Source organism: Schistocerca americana, chromosome 2, assembly GCF_021461395.2.
Source record: "Schistocerca americana isolate TAMUIC-IGC-003095 chromosome 2, iqSchAmer2.1, whole genome shotgun sequence".
NCBI classification, from domain to species: Eukaryota; Metazoa; Arthropoda; class Insecta; order Orthoptera; family Acrididae; genus Schistocerca; species Schistocerca americana.
Window position 1 is genome coordinate 590,380,644 of NC_060120.1, and position 22,524 is coordinate 590,403,167.

Here is a 22,524-nt window from a genome sequence, read left to right on the forward strand (position 1 = left end):
TGTTGTCTGACGTTAAATCGGTAAAAAAGCCATCTGTCCAGACACACAGTGACCATAGTGGCACTGAAACGGATTGTGAACAAAAAAGGCCGAGATACTAAACGTCTTTTTCAAAGCTGTAGTACCTTCTTTAAATGGTCGTACGAACGACAGAATGGCTGGTATCGAAATAAGTGACAATGGAATATAAAAGCAAAGGAAATCACTCATCTAAGTAAGGCTACTGGACCCGACGAGATACCAATACGATTCTACGTCAAGTATGTGCAAGAATTGCCCCTCTTCTAGCAGCAGTTCCCGTAGGTCTCTGCAGGAGCGAAGCGTTCCTAGTGATTGGTAGAAAGCGTAGGTCATTCTCTCAAGAAGGGTCGCCGAAAAGGGGTACAAAACTATAGACCTGTACCTCCGGCGTCACTTTGTTGTAGAATTTTAGAACCTGTTTTATGGTCGCGTAATATGACATTTCTGGAGACTGAAAATCTCCTCTGTAGGAATGAACATGGGTTTCGAAAACAACGATCGTGTGAAATTCACGTTCTTCTGTTCACCCACGAGACCCAGAAGGAAGCAGAACCAGGAACCTAGGTAGAGGCCATGATTCTTGACTTTCGTAAGGCGTTCCAGTGTGTTCCAAACTGCCGCGTAATGAGCAAAGTATGACCGTACGGAATACCAGACCAACTGTGTAAAAGGATTGGAGAGTTTCTCTTAAGTAGAACACAGCATATCATTTTGAACGGAGAGAATTCTTCAGACGTAAAAGTAACTTCGGGCATAGGTCCATTACTTTTCACTATATACATACTCTAAATAACATTGTAGACTACGTCGGAAGTTTCTTAAAGCCTTTCGCGGATGAAGCTGTTGTGTACAGAGAAGTAGTTAACGCTAGAAAATTGTAGCGAAATGCAGGAAGAGCTACAGAGGGTAGACGCTTGGTGCAGGAAGTGGGAATGGACACTCAACATAAACGAATGTTACGTATTGTATACACATAAATACAGAGACCACTGTTGTATGGTTACCTAGAACAATCACTCTTTCTACCAATACTTGAATATTGTTCATCATTATAGCATCCATACTAGATACCATTGAAAGAGTAAATACAGAAGATCTAGGTTAATTTAGCAAGCACGAAAGCTTCGCGGATATGATCATGTAACTCCAGTGGTAGACACTGAAAGAGAAGCACTGTACATCATTCTGCAGTTTACTGTTAAAGTCACGAGAGCGTTCGCTCGTAGAGGACTCAAAAAATATTTCGCACCTCACGAAGAGACCATGAAGATAAAATTAGAAGATTCGAGCCCACATGGAGGCTTACCGGTAATCGTCCTTCCCACGAACTATTCGTGTCTGGAACGGGAAAGGAAGGGGGGATGGGGGAGAGGGCGTAGGTGGAAGCGACAGTGGTGCACGAAGTACCTTCCACTGATCAGTAATATAAAAAAAGTACTGCAGTTTACGTTAATAGAGTAAAATATTCCTTCTCGTTTAACTATGAAGTTGGTGTTGGTAGTTACCACCATCAAGTCTCTAAAAATATCTGTTGGGCTCAAGTCTATCTATGAGAAGTTAGATGTCATACACAGATTTACCCAAAAAACCTTTAAAATGTAATTTCTGCACTAGGAGTTCGGTTATAAGTCTCTCTATCGGTCATTTTAATATTATGCGTCGATCAAAATGAATTAACGGAGGAGATCTAAGACACGCGTCAAGCAATATGCTGCCGATTCGAAATTCCCACTCAATGTTACAGCTTTGTCAGGCGAATCCAGAGTATTTCTTCAGCAGCCCAGTCATCAAAGGCAAGTGCTGGGCGTATCACTATGACTCTGAAACGAAGTATCAAAGCTAGCAGTGGAAGCATAGGATTTACCATCGCTGAAAAAGCCGAGCATCCAGCCATCATTGACAAGATGCTACGCATATTTTGGGACTGCCATGATGTGATACTAACAATTGATGACCGTAATTTGGGAATATATTGAACTATAAGCTGTGTAATGCAAGAACGACGATGATAATTTGTGCCTAAACGGGAATTCAACACGGATTTCCCGTTTATCACGAGCGGTCACCATATTACCATATACGAATACATTTCATGTACTACATATCGGCTGTAGTCATGAAATTACCTGTTCGTTCGGACATGCACGCATGTCCGGAGAGCCTTTCTATCGTACTTATGAACAACAACCGCACTGCAATATCGTATTCATCCGCCACGCCGGGCAAGCGACGTCAGCTAAAATGACTCCTCTGTGCGAAAGTATACATAGTAGATGCACGAGTACACGTCGTAGACGCGCGGTTGACGACATATGGAAGGTTGGGTCTGACCGTGAGTCGGACTCAGATAACCTAATGGTAAGGCGACCGCTTGCGATAAGTGGGAAATCCGTTCGAGTTCGGGTCCGACATAAATTTTCATATTCGTTATTCCATTTCGCAGCCGATGGTTCTACATACTCGCAAATGCGTATACATTTCACATATTTCATAACAGCTATAGTCGCCACACACGCTCACTGCAATATCGTATCGTTTATACATACCAGACAATGTTTAATATAAAGCTTAGTTGCTCATGGTTACATGTTCCAAGTGCATAATAATCTCATTTCTTACACATGTTTGATGATGCCACAGTGGTGCACCTTACCTGAACGCCGACCGCTACGGCAAACAGAAATACAGCCAACACTTTCATCTTGTCTCCTAACATCAGCTGCCAAAAGGGTGGTTCGGCGCTGCTTTTTATACCCTTGAATATTAGGCAACCGATGAGCTTTGAGCTATGAAGTGGAATTGTTTAATGTCTGATAAAGTTAACGTAGTGGCCTTGAAGCAGTCGATTAACTTTTCAAGGGTTTCCGGCATGTGTATCAACGAAGAGATAAAAATTTTTGAAATCTCGTACAGAAGACATTGATATCGGACACAACTTTTTCACAGTTGTGACCATCAACAGCAGTTAAGTTATCTTGCGCTATCGTCTTTGTGTCCGCATGACTCCTAATCTCACCGCTCTCAATAATTCAATAATTTTCAGAATGTTATCAACATGCTGGACCTGTAACCGGGCGCTTCGGCTTGCGCTGTTTTTTTTTTTTTTTTTGTTTTTTTTTCACAGGACTGGATTATTTACTTTAGTACTGTCGATAAGATAGAAATGTACTAATTAAGCGTACATGTGAAGATGGAATTATAGCAGATATCTTTAAATCAGCAGGCTCAAACACCATAAAAGAAATCACCAAAATTATGCAGGAAATTTGCGAACAGAACAAATTCCAGATGATAGGGAAAATATATTAATTCACTCATCACACACGAAAGGAGGCAGAACAGATGCAAATAAGTACAAGGGAACCTCAATAATATCAGTTGTATACAAAATTCTATCCCATGGTATTCTCGACAGAGCACAGAAACAACTTGAACAAAAAACTGGAGAATATGATGCAGGATGCAGACCATTCCGTTCACATCCAGAGAATATCTTACACTAAAGCTTATCCTAAGGCATCAGAGAGTTTATAGCAAAAATGTAAGCTGCACATTTATTGATATCAAGAAAGCCTGTGACTCAGTTGAACACGAATCATTTTTGCAAATACTGAAAGAACAAGGTATGTATCTGTAATATTTGCAATCATAAAGTAGACACTGTCAGACACAAATTCCAAGGTCAAATTTAAGGGAGAACTGTCATATCCGTTCGAAAGCAAGACAGTCTGTTTGTCTTCGTGCTTGCCAAACCCTACTTTGGCCAGGAAGGTCAACGGATCTCTCCCCAACTGAGAACGTGTGGAGCATTATGGGCAGGACCCCCCCAACCGGTGTTGGGATTTTGACGACCTAACGCGCCAATTGGACAGAGTGTGGCACTGTTTACCTCAGGAGGATATCTAACAACTCCGTCAAAATACGACAAGCCTAATAACTGCTTACATAAGGAGCAAGGATAGACCAATGCATTATTGACTTGCCCAGTTACTGAAGCTCCTTTTCTTACCATCCTATTTTTCTGAAATTTCCATCCCATTCGCATAATTCCTTCATGTTGGGTCGTCTTCTTTATGTCTTATAGTGTATAATACGATTTATTAATAAAACATTGTTGGTCAATTTACCGACATGTTATGCTGACTTTTTAGATGACGTCAAGACCTACCATACAGTGCATCATATATATATATATATATATATATATATAGCTTTTGTTATAAACAATTTTTCACATACAAGTAAATACGTTTGGTAATATTGGTGGTATAAGTGTGGTGACATTTTTATTGGAATCGTCTCCTCGTTACCAAAAAAATGTTCAAATGTGTGTGAAATCTTATGGGACTTAACTGATAAGGTCATCAGTCCCTAAGCTTACACACTACTTAACCTAAATTATCCTAAGGACAAACACACACACACCCATGCCCGAGGGAGGACTCGAACCTCCGCCGGGACCAGCCGCACAGTCCATGACTGCAGCGCCTTAGACTGCTCGGCTAATCTCGCGCTCCTCGTTACCAATTCAAAGCTTTGTTCAGATACGTTACACCTCTGGAATCAATTTTAAATACTTTTGGGCGAATATTTGAGACTTCAAATACTGGCATGTTAGCTGGTCGCTCACAATCGGGGGTCAGTATGGTGTACATAAGACTTGGGATTTCCAGCTTGCTATCGGGTACAGCTTGACATCAGGTGGCCCCCACCCACTCCCAGCCGCAACGCTTCTTGTCAATCTGATTTTACTTCCTTGCTGCAATTCGCCAGCAAAATGACGTTCAACTCATTCTTGTGCAGAAGCCGAGCATGGAGGCCTCTGTAGTGGGTGGTGGAACTGAGTTATCACACTGCTGTAGCTATATAAGCTATAGGTGGACTGCAAAGAGTTGCGGTGAACAGCAGGTGGCCAGCAGCTTGCAGGTTTACACGGTCAGTGAAACAATGATGGCAGCGACTCGGCAAGGTTGCTGACTCCGGCGGCTGGTGACAGCCACACAGAATAAAGACAGCCTGGTTCCTCAGGATGGTGTGCGCGGAGGCACGATTTTCAGACCATGAAACCAGTGTGGATGAGATAACTCAAAGTCGCAGTGTCCGCCCACATGAGCAGGAGCACGCAACAAGGAGCCTGAGACTTGGCGGTGGTATGTCATCTCACTGTACACACTAATCTCAGGGTTAACAAGTTGGTAGATAAAGTAATAACGGAGAGTAAGAAACAGGTGGAAACATATGTAGATGCATGTGAAGTTTTATTAATGTGAGATTGATGAAAACAACATGGTGATCCAATCTATGGATCAGGAAATATTTTATTTTGATTTTGGATGATAATCCGAATGCGCAGACGCCGGCGATGCCCATCAGAAGCCGTGTAGGGCAGGAGGGCATACGCACACACAAAAAACGCAAGTCAGAAAGTCTGAAATTCAGATTATGGTGTCTGGAATTCTGGAAAGCGACGGGGGAATATTAGCAGTGACGAAAAGAAAAATACAGCGTGGATTGCAGGGACAGACATCCCACAGCTATTATCTGGTGTAACTGTACAAGACAATGCAGAAGGGACTGGAAAAGTAGTTCAATTACAGTTTCTCAGAGTTGGGAGTTACGAGAAATTGTGCCATGTGTCATTCTCACAGCATCTCCAATGGAGCTAATACGTTAAGCCATTGTATTATGGAAAGCATTAATATTCCTGTTGTGGACTGTCCGATGCCATTGCAGCCCAAGAAGATTAGCAGTGGGTATGGCAGGCCATCGTTTGAGGGAATGCGGGTGGTGTTGCAAGAGGCTGGATGTGCATCGAAGGTCAGTGCCACCTCTGTGGCACAATAAGTCTTGTTTTTGATCGTGTTGAGTTCACTATGTCCAATCAAGTGCAGTCGCATAAGTGCTCGATTGGTATTAATAAAATATATTTTGATTTATGGCAGCCTACACAGACTTAGACAATGATAGATAATGACCAAAGCTCATGTCATGTGATACACCACTCATGTAGGTAAGTGGTATGATATGTCCACTCCAGTTGTTTACTTCTTTAGTGTTGCGATTATATTGCCACTGATAACTTCTCAGTCATTATGGCACGTTTACAGACTCGCATTTTTGTTTCCAAGAGAATATCAGGTTGTTAGCTGCAAACAGAGCCTAAAGTATCCCTGGTGTTGTCACACACCGTAACAGTTTTGTGGCAGCTTACACTTGCAAATTCACACATGAGTAACTATGCCATTAGGGCTAGTAGTGCTGTGTTGGACAGAAGTATCAACAGTTATCCTCTTGTGAGCTCTGTGAATTTTGATAAATGCATTACTAACTTAGCACAACTGATGTGATAAATTACACCCACCAAACTGGAGAACACTAGGGCACAAAACTACATTGGAAATGAGATGAGTTTTTTGCGTCATTGGCCTGGAGGCCCCTTGCGGGGCAGGTCCGGCCGCCTTGGTGCAGGTCTTAGTACATTCGATGTCACATTGGGCGACCTGCGCACCGGATGAGTATGAAATGATGATGATGACAGCACAACACCCAGTCCCTGAGGGGAGAAAATCTCCGACTCAGCTAGGAATCGAACCCGGGCCCGTAGGACGGCAATCCGTCACGCTGACCACTCAGCTATCGGGGCGCACACAAAGCTATATTAATATTTATCACTCTGGTTACCTTTTCTTTTATGGGTGTATCAACTTCTTCCACAGTGTTGTTGAATTTGAATCGTATTCATAATTCAGAGTTCATGTGGTGGAGTGCTGCACACAACACTACAGTCCAGGGCACATAAGATTAATGTGTCGATGATGTGCGGACGGGCGTTGAGGATGCAGTACCAAGAGGATGGGCTACATTGTAACTTGAGTCACACACCCCAGACACGCTTCTCCTTCCTGGTACAGGCAGTCTGTGATATAGTAGGTTGTTTGTTAGGATTTAGGCAGATACTTTTTTTCTACGTAAATCATGTGTTTTCTTTTATCACCAAAATAGCTAAGTTTCAAATTGGTGCACTGTAATGGCGGGAAACGACGTGGAAAACTGTGGTGTAATTAATAATTGCATAATAAGTTTGTTGAAAACCCTCGAAGAGTAAGTTATGGATTTTTAAATGCAACGTGAGCAGTATCAGCTGTAGTTCATCCAATTTGTGGCAGAAAGAGAGAATCATGGTGGGGACAGAGCGAGCACTTTAGCAGAAGCTATTAGTATCATTGGGTCAGCCGTAAACACACAGCAACAGGTGGACCTTTGATAGCCAGCAGCAAGCGGAGTGGGGCTGCGGGTGTGCGGAGCTGAGTTGCAGGGTGGCCGTTCAGCTCAGCAGCAATGGCAGCTGGGGCAGTGATGGATGACACAACACCAAATTCTAGGAAAACTAAGCCACGATATTCTTTATCAAGTACTGGGAGCACTTATAACCCTACCAATAGCTATAAAGACCCAGTAGATCAGACTTCACTAGGTGAAGTAGAGGGTACAGTTGATACGGATAGGATTAAGTGTAAACTGAGCAGTACTGAAGTTTTCAGTCCTCTTGAGCACTCGACAGGAGTGTTGTGCAATAAAGAAACAGGATACTGTGTTAACAGAACAAGCTGAAGTTGATCCAATGGTAATCAGTCTGAGCGATTCAGTAACTGTGGTTGCTGATGACACTCAGACAAGGTCAGGTTCCATACATCTGCACCTACATCGATATTCCGCAGTCTACGTTGCAGTGCGTGGCAGAGGCTACCTGGTATCACTGTCAGTCATTCCCTTTCCTCTTCCACTTGCAAACAGGACGAGGGAAAAACGAATGTCTATATGCCTTCGTATGAGCCCTAATTTTCTGTATCTTGTCTCCGTGGTCCTTACACATAATATATGTCGCAGGCAACAGAATTGTTCTGTAGTCAGCTTCAAATGTCAGTTCTCTAAATATTATCAGTAGGGTTCCCCAAGAAGAATGTCGCCTTCCCTCCAGGGGATCCCATTTGAGTTCCCGAAGCATCACCGTAACGCTTACGTGTTGTTCGAACCTGCTGGTAACAAATCTACCAGCGTGCCTCTGAATTGCTTCTACTTCGATGTCTTTCTTAATCTGACCTGGTACGGATCCCAAACACTCGAGCAATACTCAAGAATATGTCTCACTAGCGTCCCATATGCTGTCTCTTTTCGAGATGAACCACACTTCCCTAGAATTCTCCCAGTAAACCGAAGTCGTCGCTGTGTCTTTCCTACTACAATCCTCATATGCTCGTTGCATTTCATATCGCATTGCAACGTTACACCAAGATATTTAAATGACGTGACCATGTCGAGCACAACATTACTAATTCTGTATCCGAACGTTACGGGTGTGTTTTTCTTAATTATCTACTTTAACTTACATTTTTCTACTTTTAGAACTACCTGCCATTCATCACACCAACTAGAAATTTTGTCTATCGTCTTGTATCTTCCAGCAGTCGCTCAACGACGACACTTTACCGTACACTACAGCATCATCGGCAAACAGTCGCAGATTGCTGCTCACTCTTTCCGCCAAATCATTTATGTATATGGAAACTAATAGCGCTCCTATCACACTTCCCTGGGGCATTTCACACGATACCCTTGTCGCTGACGAACATTCGCCGTCAAGGACAACATGCTGGGTTTTATAACTTAAGAAATCTTCGAGACACTCAATTATCTGTGAACCTATTCCATATGCTCGTACCTTATTTAATAGCCTGCTATGGGGCACCGTGTCAAACGCTTTCCGGAAATCTAAAAGTACGGAATCTTCCTGTTGTCCTTCATCCATAGTTCCCAGTATATCATGTAAGAAAAAGGCAAGCTGAGTTTTGCACGAGCGATGTTTCCTAAAACCATGCCGTTTCGTGGGCATAAGCTTTTCGGTCTCTAAGAAATGTATTATATTCGAAATGATGTTCAATGATTCTGCACCAAAGCGATGTAAAGGATAATGGTCTGTAACTTTCCGGGTCCGTTCTTTTGCGCTCCTTCTACACAGGAGTCGCCTGCGTTTTTTTCCAGTCACTTGGGACTTTGCGCTGGGCGAGAGATTCGCGAAAAAGGCAAGCTAATTAAGAGGCCAGTGCCATATGGTACTCTTTGAAAGGCCGAACTAGGAATGCCATCTGGCCCTGGTGACTTATTTAGTTTCAACTCCCTTAGTTGTTTCTCTGTGCAAGATACGCTTATTACTATGTCGTCCATACGGGAGTCTTTCGATGGTCAAACGGTCGTATGCTTATACGATTCTCCTGCCTGAACGATTTCTTGAACGTGAGATTTAAAACTTCGGCTTTCCTTTTGCTATCTTCAACTGCCACACTGCCACACAAGACTGATCAACAAGTGACTGAATGGAAGCCTAAGACCCGTTTTGTGATTTTATGTAGGACCAGAGTTTTCTCGGGTTCTCTGCCAGATCTTTTGCTAAGGAATGACAGTGATAGTAGCTGTATGGTTCGCGCATAGATCTTTTCATAGACGCACAAATCTCTACTAACCTTTGGTTGTCGCCATTTGCACGTTCTCTTTTGAACTGAGAGTGTAGCACTCTCTGATTCCTGAGAAGTTTCCAAATCTCGTCATTAAACCATGGTGAGTCTTTTGTGTCCTTAATCCGCTTACTAGGCTCATAATTCTCCAGACCAAAATTTACAATTTGCTTAAACTTTGCCCATAATTCCTCTATGTCCATCTTACTGGAACGAAGTGATGTCAGTTCCCTGTCTTAGTGAGATACCAACAACTCCTTATCTGCTCTTTCTTACAGAAATACTCTCTTAACCTTCTTAACTGATTTATTAACCTTCATAACCATAGTTGCTATAATCACATCATTATCGGTAATTCAGTTTCTATACCGATGATGTCGATAAAGTCTGACCTATTGTACCTGTGAGGTCTAAGGTATTTCCATCGTGTGTGGCCAGCCAAACTAGCTGCTAAAGACAGTTTCCAGAAAACGTGTTCAAAAGTACTTTGCATGACTATCTGCCTGTACTCAATCCAATGAATCCATAGACATCCCACTCTATACTCGGTCGGTTAATGTCGCCTCCAACTAGCGATTCATGAAATGGGTATTTACGCACTACGGACAACAGATATTCTTCGAATGACTCTGGAACTGTCACAGCAGAATCAAGTGGCCGTAAAAACATCCAACAATTAATTTGGTTTCTCCTGGACCTATTATAAGAGACTAGGTAACTTTACTGTCACACTCAACTTTGACCTCAATAGAGAGAATATTTTTGCCAATTGATTGAACACTCCCCCTCCTATGGCCTCTAATCTGTCTGTTCCATTACTCCCTAAATATCTCAGAGCTCTTCTGTTTGGTTTGCAACCAGCTGTCGGTCCTGAGAATAATTTGAGCATGAGAACTACCCTACATGGCCGTAAATCCGGGAACAATTGTCTCCGTAGGCAAAGCCAGATGAGCAAAATGTCGTCACTAATTTCAGTGTTACTTAATCTCAAGTCGAGATTGTAAAAAGATAATGAAAGGCTAAGAACATAAAAGAACAAAGTAACTTACAGTGTACAAACCGAAATAAATAAGGCTAATTCACGTGTGTCAACAAGTTTAAGCTAAATACGGATATAAAACATGTCAGTAACGAACAGTTTGCAAGTGAGAGAACTAGAAATAGTAAGTAAAATAGAAAGAGCAAGAGACCTCGAAGGAAGCAACATTAATTTTAAATTCATGTTCGAGGGAGTGTCTGAGTATGAACTGACAGAATGAATAGAGAGTTTAAATGTTTGCCTGCCAGAAGAGTAAAACAGACATCTCGCTAGCTCTATCCAAGTTCATTGAGAAGTTAATAGTTAAAGATTTGTTACATGAAGAGGAGCCAATGGCCACCCCAGGTGATGGTAATCATCCAGAATGAGATTTTCACTTTGCAGCGGAGTGTGCCCTGATATGAAACTTCCTGGCAGATTAAAACTGTGTGTCGGGCCGAGACTCGAACTCGGGACCTTTGCCTGTCGCGGGCAAGTGCTCTACCAACTCAGCTACCCAAACACGACTCATGCCCCGTCCTCACAGCTTTACTTCTGCCAGCACCTCGTCTCCTACCTTTCAAACTTTATAGAAGCTCTCCTGCAAACCATGCAGGACTAGCACTCCTGAAAGAAAGGATACTGCGGAGACATGGCTTAGCCACAGCCTAGGGGATGTTTCCAGAATGAGATTTTCACTCTGCAGCGGAGTGTGCGCTGATATGAAACTTCCTGGCAGATTAAACTTGCAGGAGAGCTTCTGTAAAGTTTGGAAGGTAGGAGACGAGGTGCTGGCGCAAGTAAAGCTGTGAGGACGTGGAGTGAGTCGTGTTTGGGTAGCTCAGTTGGTAGAGCATTTGCCCGCGAAAGGCAAAGTTCCCGCGTTCGAGTCTCGGTCCGGTACACAGTTTTAATCTGCCAGGAAGTTTCTTGATGGTAATCATGTAGCAACAGGATTAGCAGGTGGTTTGGGGAGTGATGTATTAGTCGACCACAGTTCAGAATTGTTGGCAATTTCGCGAGAATACTTTACAGCCTTGCCAAGCAAAAGCGACGTAACAGTACTGCTGGTTTCTAATGTTAAAATCTTTGGTGCTACAAGAAACTTGTCCAAAGCAGTCCAGCATGAAGTCGCACTATCTGTACAATTTAAGGATGTTATCATAGAGCACACATTCTTCCTCATTCCGAAGCTAAATATTATCATGATTATAGGCGTAGATTTTATAAATTTGTATTGCTGCGAGGTTAACTCAGAAATGTGTTACACAAATATACAAGGGTTGGAACTTTAATAGTGACAAATATTTACTTACAGCTCGTACAAAACAGATACGTGTTACAAAGTTTTACTGATCTTCAAAATAGAGTCACCAGTATTGTGTATAACACGCTGCCAGCGATGTGGAAGTCGTCGGATATTTTTAGTAGTGCTAGTTGTGTTGACAGTTCGAGCGGTCTATTGCCCGACGAATTTGTAGCAGTTCTGAAGAGAATGCTGTGAAGTGTTTCCTTCAGTTTAGAAATCGAGTTGAACTCACGAGGGCTTCAGTCAGGGGAGTGCAGTAGGTGGTATAGCACTTAGCAGCTCCATCAGTCAAACAAATCAGTAACAGCTTGCACTCTACGTGCTTGAGCATTGTCCTGCAAAATGATGCTCAGGTCCTGCAGAAAGTGTCATCACTTTTGTCTGTATGCTTTTCATTTTTGGAACACAACCTACGACCTGTTCATAATGCACGGCCTGTGGCGGAGTGATTACACGACAATAACATCCCTGCAATGGATTGGCCTGTACAGAGTCCTGAGATGAATTATATAGAACACCTCTGGGATGTTTTGGAACGCCGACTTCGTACAGGGCCTCACCGACTGACATCGATACCTCTCCTTAGTGCAGCACTCCGCGAAGAATGGGCTGCCATTCCCCAAGAAACCTTCCATCGCCTGATTGAACGTATGCCTACGAGAGTGAAAGCTGTCATCAAGGCTAAAGGTGGGCCATCACCATATTGAATTCCAGCATTACCGATGGAGGGCGCCACGAACTTGTAAGTCAGTTTCAGTCAGGTGTCCGGATGTTTTTGATCACATAGTATACCTGCGCTAATAAAGGCTGTGATGGAGATACTTTTTCATACGAAGAACGGAAGTTCTCAAAACCAACACAATTTGTAATGCGCCTATCGAAGCCTATACAAGGAACAAATAGGAACGCCATAGGAAACAACTTGTTTTCTGCCGTAGAGCTTGTGGATATCATGAAGCCCAAGGGATTGCCTCATGTTGCGACAATGAGGCAAAATAAGAGGGAGATACTAAATGAATTTCTCCCCCACAAATCCAGAGAAGCAGATTCCCATCTGTTTGAATTTACAAAAGACAAGACTTTAATCTCGTATGTGCTGTAAAAGAACAAGGCGGTGACTATTTTTATCATCAGCACATCGTGAGATATCTGTTGACACCATCACTCAGAAAACGGACATGATAGAATTTTATAACTTCACCAAGAGAGGAATAGATTCGCTAGATGGGAAATGCGCCAACTACTACAATGGTCGATGTACTAGACGATCACCAATGGTATTTTTTTTACCGGATTCTGGACGTTAGTGCTGTCACTTCATGTATAGCTCCTTCATAAATAACACGAGCCAAAAATGTTTGATTACATGAAGAATTTGGCCAAAATTGTGGTCAAACCTCACCTATAAAGAAGATTGAATGACACGAAAATAAATCATGAACTCCAGGCCTGTATTTGACGAGTGCTGAGATATCAGAGGAAATGGTTGCTTACACACTAGAAGAAAAGCTCGAAAAGAGAAAAACTTGCTCCTCGTGTGAACCTCATAAGAAGAGGAAGACGTATTTGTTTCTTAAGTAAAAACCCAGTGTGTCTTTAGTGCACAAAAAAGCTTTGCAAACAGTATGCAGAACAGTTGTGAAATGCAAACGAGTTTCCTTGTTGCAAAAATATTTATTCTTTTGGTTACAAAGTTTGTTGTTTTCCACACGTATTGAGAAATGAACATTCAGGTTTGGTACCAGATAAAGTCACGATGGAGGAGGCTGTAAGGGGTCCGCAGGCCCTTACTATAACTTTGCACTCGGCACAGGTAGATAGGGCGAAAAATCGATTGTGACATGTTGCGAGAGCGCGTGTCGAGATGCGCCAGAGCAGTTGGCGGGAATGGTGTGTGTGTGTGTGTGTGTGTGTGTGTGTGTGTGTGGAGGCCATTATTGGAATACAGGGCTTTTAACCGAGAAGGGTGTCACCATCGCCGTGGTTAGACCCCTAAATACGGCCTAACCTTGGATTGCAGTGATGGATGCAGTGATGAATTAGCGTGTGACGATAATGGCAAATGAATAAAGCCTGTGCTGAGATTAGCCGTAAATAGATATGTATGACGAAGGCAGTGGCTGTCTCCTTTTTGTGTTTTGAGAAGAATATAAGTTCGTAATTAGTAAAACTGTGTTGGTGTTCCTTATTACCATACATTCAGTATTATAGTATTGAACAGGACGAACTGGAAAGTAAAAACTTCCGTAGCAGTCAATTCCGATTACCAGCCACATTAGGTTCACGGTCATGTTAATAATAAATATTGGGCGGCTATTCGATCAGATCAGGTCGCGATAAAAAACGGAGGTGTTACAAGGCGCTACCCTAATAAAAAGCATGGTTTGGGAAGCTTCACAAGGAGGCTACTGTACTCACCTGAGCTGTACAGAACAACTCTTAGTTTACTGGTTGTATTTAATTTAATAGTCATGGGTGACTGGAATTCGACAGTAGGAAAAGGAAGAGAATGAAACGTAGTAGGTGAATATGGATTGGGGTAAGAAATGCAAGAAATGCTAGAATTTTGCACAGAGCATAACTTAATCATAGCTAACACTTGGTTCAAGAATCATGAAAGAAGGTTGTATACATGGAAGAACCCTGGAGATACTGGAAGGTTTCAGATAGATTATATAATGGTAAGACAGAGATTTAGGAACCAGATTTTAAATTGTAAGACACTTCCAGAGGCAGATGTGGACTCTGACCACAATCTATTGGTTATGAACTGTAGATTAAAACTGAAGAAACTGCAAAAAGGTGGGAATGTAAGGAGATGGGACCTGGATAAACTGAAAGAACCAGAGGTTGTACAGAGTTTCAGGGAGAGCATAAGGGAACAATTGACAGGAATGGGAAAGAGAAATACAGTAGAAGAAGAATGGGTAGCTTTGAGTAATGAAATAGCGAAGGCGGCAGAGGATCAAGTAGGTAAAAAGACGAGGGCTAATAGAAATCCTTGGGTAACAGAAGAGATACTGAATGTACTTGATGAAAGGAGAAAATACAAAAATGCAGCAAGTGAAGCAGGCAAAAAGGAATACAAACGTCTCAAAAATGAGATCGACAGGAAGTGTAAAATGGCTAAGCAGGGATGGCTAGAGGACAAATGTAAGGATGTAGAGGGTTATCTCACGAGAGGTAAGTTAGATACTGCCTACAGGAAAATTAAAGAGAACTTTGGAGAAAAGAAAACCACTTGCATGAATATCAAGAGCTCAGTTGGAAACCCAGTTCTAAACAAAGAAGGAAAAGCAGAAAGGTGGAACGAGTATATAAAGGGTCTATACAGGGGCGATGTTCTTGAGGACAATATTATGGAAATGGAAGAGGAGGTAGATGAAGATGAAATAGGAGATATTATACTGCGTGAAGAGTTTGACAGAGCACTGAAAGACCTAAGTCGAAACAAGGCCCTAAGGGTAGACAACATTCCATTAGAACTACTGACAGCCTTGGGAGAGCCAGTCCTCACAAAACTCTACCATCTGGTGAGCAAGATTATGAGACAGGTGAAATTCCCTCATACTTCAAGAAGAATATAATAATTCCAATCCCATAGAAAGCAGGTGTTGACAGATGTGAAAATTACCGAACTATCAGTTTAATAAGTCACAGCTGCAAAATACTAACACGAATTCTTTATAGACGAATGGAGAAACTGGTAGATGCCGACCTCGGGGAAGGTCAGTTTGGATTCCGTAGAAATGTTGGAACACGTGAGGCGATACTGACCCTACGGCTTATCTTAGGAGAAAGATTAAGGAAAGGCAAACCTATGTTTCTAGCATTTGTAGACTTAGAGAAAGCTTTTGACAATGTTGATTGGAATACTCTCTTTCAAATTCTGAAGGTGGCAGGGGTAAAATACAGGGAGAGAAAGGCTATTTACAATTTGTACAGAAAGCAGATGGGAGTTACAAGAGTCGAGGGACATGAAAGGGAAGCAGTGGTTGGGAAGGGAGTGAGACAGGGTTGTAGCCTCTCCCCAACGCTATTCAGTCTGTATATTGAGCAAGCAGTAATGGAAACAAAAGAAAAGTTCAGAGTAGGTATTAAAATCCATGGAGAAGAAATAAAAACTTTGAGGTTCGCCGATGACATTGTAATTCTGTCAGAGACAGCAAAGGACTTGGAAGAGCAGCTGAACGGAATGGATAGTGTCTTGAAAGGAGGGTATAAGATGAACATCAACAAAAGCAAAACGAGGATAATGGAATGTAGTCGAATTAAATCGGGTGATGCTGAGGGAATTAGATTAGGAAATGAGACACTTAAAGTAGTAAAGGAGTTTTGCTATTTGGGGAGCAAAATAACTGATGATGGTCGAAGTAGAGAGCATATTAAATGTAGACTGGCAGTGGCAAGGAAAGCGTTTCTGAAGAAGAGAAATTTGTTAACATCGAGTATAGATTTAAGTGTTAGGAAGTCGTTTCTGAAGGTATTTGTATGGAGTGTAGCCATGTATGGAAGTGAAACATGGACGATAAATAGTTTAGACAAGAAGAGAATAGAAGCTTTCGAAATGTGGTGCTACAGAAGAATGCTGAAGATTAGATGGGTAGATCACATAACTAATGAGGAAGTATTGAATAGAATTGCGGAGAAGAGGAGTTTGTTGCACAACTTGACCAGATGAAGGGATCGGTTGGTAGGACATGTTATGAGGCATCAAGGGATCACCAATTTAGTACTGGAGGGCAGCGTGGAGGGTAAAAATCGTAGAGGGAGACCAAGAGATGAATACACTAAGCAGATTCAGAAGGATGTAGGCTGCAGTAGGTACTGGGAGATGAAGTAGCTTGCACAGGATAGAGTAGCATGGAGAGCTGGATCAAACCAGTCTCAGGACTGAAGACCACAACAACAACATTGTCTTTTACTTTTTATTTGTTTCTAGAGTGTGTATAGACATTGGAGAAATTTCCATGTAGTAATTGGTAGGCAAGAGAACATGGGAAGTAAATAAAAGGTAGACGTAGAATGGTGAGAAGGCTGCATGAGAAAAGTAAAATACTACTGTTAGATCAGTGTAAATAAACGTTTGAAATATAGATAAACTAATGTAGTTGAGATGAAGTGGAAACTTGGCATAATTCTGACTAAACCAAGATATTGGAACCAACTCTCCTAGATATTTGCATCTAAGTAATGTTGTAGCGGTTGAAGTCAAAAGGTTGAAAATTGCTTAAGTAGAAAGGAAATATGGGGTGTATCTGAGGTAACAGTAAATGTAGAATATGTACCTGAAATTGGTTTTTGTTTTAAAGAGACGAGTGTTTTGTGTCACAGACACTTGAATGATCTGCGTATATTATGCAGAAGGCTAAAGTTACGTGCACCTCCCTACTCCATGGTGAAGCCAGCAGCAGCAGCACCATCACCTAGCTGTAGTTATAGTAATCGTAGTAATCCTGTGGCTAGTGGCAGTTACCTCCCCCATCCTTTTAGTGAAGGACATTAGATTAGTAATGCCAGACCGCAACTGCGGATGCCTTTGAGGAGTGAATATCATTCACTAGGGTGGAAAATCCAGCAGGAGGGTGCTGAGATCCTCTAGGGCCTCTGAAAGCATGCCTTCTTGTTCTGGAGACGGAGCTCCTCAAGGTTGTTGGTGTCCACGGTATTCAGCCATTAAATGCAGTGCTTTGCTGTGCATCAACCTGTATGGGCAGAGCATGCAACAACCGTTGCCGATTGATGAGTTTTGACGGGTGCCTGAAGAAGAATACAAGGGACTAGGTGGAAATATCGGGGGTATGGCGGCTGATTCTGATGTGGGGGATGTGGTAGAGGCAGAACTCTCATACTTTCTTTGCATGATGTGCTTGATGATTTGCCATTGTGTCTAGAGCAACTACTGTAGTTACGCAAGGAGGCTCCATCTGTGACTTACCTGGTCATATATTAGCTTGCAGTTCCTTGGTGGCACCGTTCAAGGCGAAAAATTGGCTGTAAATATGAAGGTACAGCACTATCTATCAATTATTTGGTCGACATTCACACATTTGGTTTCACAGGTTTTATTTCCATTAACATCAAACCCCCTCACATAACTAGTTATGGCCAGTCCATGTCTTAATTAAGTAGTTAAGTCTCATTTACAGGTATGCATATACTGCACCTTCTAATTATAATATTCACTAGGCAGTATAACATAACCAGCCAACAAACAGTCTCACTTATATGAACATTACGTGTGGCACTTTTATATTGAAGTTAATCAGTAATCATTGATAATTAGCCTACTTCATTGTCTGTCTTCTTATTCACAACCACACGTCATTGCACCATTACATTATTGCTGTTTAGACTGACGAGTTCCACGTCTGATATCTTGGAAGAGACCGACTTCCATATTCAAGTTGATCCACGTATGCTATTAACACCTCTTATTCACAGTCCGGTTTCATATTAAGTTAAACATATTATTACAATTTTGACTGATATGGATTCCATGCTCGAAATCTCAGAATAGACTGGCCTAAAAATGTCTTCAGGCCCAGTGCTTATATAGCTTTGGAAAAATGTCTACTTAAGTTCCACATTGTTGAATAAGTAATTTTGATAATTTACAATTAGAATTTTACATTTCATATTAATTGAATAGTCCATAAAAATTGGTTTTGGCCTGAAATTCATGTTACAATAAGAGTTTCGACTGAAATAAGCCTTCTTGATGGTGAAAAATGCAAACACAGCTAAATAAACAATACCATACATAAAAGCGATAATTATCCAGAAACTAATTACGTGCTGATGTACCTGCCTTGTTTTGGGAATTAGCTTCATGAATACTTTAAGAATTTCTATGGGTTATTTTCCCAGCTTTATGACTAATATAGTAATTATATCTGTTTAAATGTCAACACTGTGACTGGAACAGGAAATAATTACTGTTAGTTAATTGAACTGAGCTTTTGTAAAGCTAGTTACATGAAATAGTTCAGATTCATCAGAAAACCATTCTAAATAATGTAATTTAGCAAAGTTGGGCCTGGTCTTACACTCGGAATTACAGCTTTATATTATGGCACATCTCTCACTAACACTAGTGATAATTAAAAATACAAAAAAATATCATTTAAGGAGGTAAACAACAAAACGAAAATAGGCACCAGCTTGCTTTGCTGCACACGCAAAAACTGATGACAACGCTGGGGAATAAGCGGAGATACATTGTTCTCTATTTTAATCTTCAGCAGTGTCACAGACTGGGGACGAGACTGGTTAGAATCACCTGGGCTATCTCCTTCAAACAAGCCCCGTGAATGGAGGAGTATATTGATCTGAATAGGACGCTGGCGGCTTCCGTGATGCATTATTTTGAGAGGGATTTTTTTAAATTAGTAAATACGAGGGCCGTTCAGAAAGTAACCTCCGGTTGATTTAAAAAAATACACCAAGTTAAATAAAAATATTTTAATATATACATCTTACAACTACATCGTTGCACTATTTTTCTACATAGTCTCCATAGCGATTGAGGCACTTATCGTATCTCTTCACAAGCTTTGAAATTCCTTCTGCATAAAAATCACCCGCTTGTGCCTGGAGCCAGCCTGTGACCGCATCTTTGAGCTCTTCGTCGTCATCAAACCGCTGTGACCCGAGCCATTTCTTCAAATGAATGAAGAGGTGATAATCACTTGGCGCCAGGTCTGGGCTGTAAGGTGGATGGTTGATAGCGTCCCACTTGAAGGACTCAAGAAGGGCCGTTGTTCTGCGAGCAGAGTGAGGTCGGGCGTTATCGTGCAAAAAAACGATACCGGAAGTCAGCATACCACGGCGTTTGTTCTGTATAGCCCGTCGTAACTTTTTTATTGTTTCACAGTACACGTCTTGATTAATGGTCGTACCACGTTCCATGAATTCAACCAACAACACCCCTTTGGCATCCCAAAACACCAGGTTTCGTCACCGGTCACGATTCTGTTTAACAATGGTTCTCCTTTGTCCTCATAAAATGACAGAGAGTCTAATGCAGAGGCCATTCTTTGAGTTTTGTGGTGGTCGGTAAGAATTTTGGGCACCCATCGTCCACAGAACTTACGGTAACCCAATCTTGCTGTCACTATCTCGTACAAGAGAGTCTTAGAAATCTGTGGAAAACCAGTAGACAACTCCGACATTGAGAAACGTCGATTTTCACGAACTTTTGCATCAACTGTCTGAACGAGTTCGTCAGTCACCAATGATGGTCTACCACTCCTCTCTTCATCATGAACGTTTTCTCGTCCACTTTTAAATAAACGTACCCATTCACGGACAACTCGTTCACTCATAACTCTTGGTCCGTACACGGCACAAAGCTCACGATGAATAGCTGCTGCAGAATATCCTTTGGCTGTAAAAAACCTTATGACAGCACGCACTTCACATTTGGCGGGGTTTTCTATTGCAGCACACATTTCAAACTGCCACAAAAACTAAACTAGCGCAGGTACGACGTTCACTCGACCACGGCTTGATGCCGACTGACCTGTTGAGTGCGTGAACGCACAGATGGCGTCGCTACTCCCCCCACAACCCGCACTGTGACCAATCGGAGGTTACTTTCTGAACCGCCCTCGTAATTCAATTTTCGACAAAACAATGAAGAATTGGAGGAAATATAGTGAAAGATTGATTAGAACCGAATAGGATGGGCGCTAGGTGTAAGGAAATGCATCGCCGGACCAAATTTTAAGTGGGTCACAATATTCAATGAGTACTTTGTTGCTGTGGAGGTGGCGAGTATTGCAGTAGAGTACACGAAGCCTATCTTTGTGGGAATGTGCATAATAGACCTATCAAAACTGCACATGTATCGATTCCTTTATGAGTTTGCGGAAATTCATTTCGCTGATCCTAAATTATTTTATAAGAGCACAGCTGGCTTCATCTATTGAGTGAAGAATTGTGATCCGTGTGAAGAATTCGACACGTCTTCGTACACAGTCTTACCGTATCGTTCCACAGAACAAGAAGATTATCAGCCTAATGAAAGACGAGGTTAAAGGTCACCGATAGTGGAGCTTGTAGGTCTGCGAGCAAAAATGTGTGCATATCGCACATTCGAAGGTGTACTTGAAGAATCTCGCAGACATACTATATGAATAAAGCTGTATATTATCAGGGTGGGAGTGGGGCGAAAAGAGGTTATACACAGATTGTGAAGTAAAAATTCATTTTTCATCCAACTTAAAGGCACTTTTACATTTTCATAAGCGGACACAATTGCATTTTCATATATCTTCTTCTTGAGTCGATGGAGAGCAGGACGCTTGTAGAATTCCAGGTCTTGAATAGCAGTAAACTTGAAAATTCGATGCATTCATGTGATCTTCTCCTCACCTTTTACGTAGATGATAGTACCTGTGTGGTCGAATAATCGAAGCGATGTCACCATAACTTTATAGGGTATACCAGGATCATCCCAATGAATTTCATTGTAGAAAAATGTCGACCACTTCACACTCTTCTGCGTTTTAGCGCACTTCAGATCCTTGAATGATCTCAGCCTTGCGATGTTTCCTGAGAACGTCTTTATTATACAGGTATCTTCTGTGTATGCTATCAATGCAACGTCTTTAAATATTAACTGTCTACGCTTATCACTATAGAAACCCTGAGCGTCTCCAATGACGTTTATACCTTGAGATGCCACTGTGAAATGTTCTGGGTATAGCTCAGCACCTGTTCATTTATACAGCTCGTTGCGCAACAACGGTGAGTGGGCAACAGTTAATCACACAATAGTTTAGAAGTAGAGCATATGTTTCAGTGTGTTTCGGAAATTTTCCGAAGATTCAGTTCAGTTCATACACCTATAGGTCCAGATCTAATTATCTCGTTCTGTTTTCAGCAGTTTTTAATTGAGTTTCATATTAGCTGTGGAAGTTAATTTCTGATGTCTGCTTTAAATATTCCTCATTTAAATTAATTTAACTCCTCAAAAGATATTTACTGTTTGTTAAACAGTTAGAAAATAATATTATAAAAATTTTAATCACGTCTACGGTTGGTAAAGCTTCTGAAATGGTAAAACGGTGCGCAGAAAATTTTCACTTGCTTATTAATTGATTTACATTCCACCGCCAACATCAGATTCCCATCAGACCGACGAGAACGTTGACCGAAGGCATTGTTCAGAGGCCAAACACTGATCTCAAAATTATCCATTTTCCGTAAATACATTCCCCGGATACTGACAGAAATGATCCGTAAAACTAATCTCATGGACACAGAAGTAAAAGTCTGATAAAGTAAATGCCGACTGAATGCTAGTAGCGTTCGGCTGTGACCACCAAACGATTCCTCGGCAACTCTCCTTCGCTGCAGCCTGAAAAAGTTCTAAAATGCAGCATAATAAATTGAGATTTGGCATTAATGGAAAAGGTAAGTAGAGTTCTTCATTCAAACACGGCTGTTACCATTAAATTAACGTAATTATTTAACCAAAAGTAACAGATAGGAGAGCGACAATCTCATTTTATGCGACAGCAATCAATAACAAACAAGAGAGAGCGGGAACAGGAGCGCAGCTCCTGCTTTTATACAGTCAAAACAAATTACTGCCGCTGCCTTCAACTTGCTTCACAGAGTCTATTTTAGATTTGAATGTATCGACGTATGCATCAGGT

The 22,524-nt window shown here is 41.7% G+C and overlaps 1 protein-coding gene across 1 annotated transcript in view; it reads right to left on the minus strand.

Annotated features, from left to right (window-relative positions):
• Positions 1-2,755, minus strand: part of LOC124596102 (brachyurin-like) — a 40,460-nt gene extending 37,705 nt beyond the window's left edge. Inside the window, exon 1 of the mRNA XM_047135109.1 lies at positions 2,675-2,755. Coding sequence (XP_046991065.1) covers positions 2,675-2,737 — 63 coding nt within the window. The 5' untranslated portion in view covers positions 2,738-2,755. The remainder of the gene's footprint in view (positions 1-2,674) is intronic.
• Positions 2,756-22,524: the final 19,769 nt, after the last annotated feature.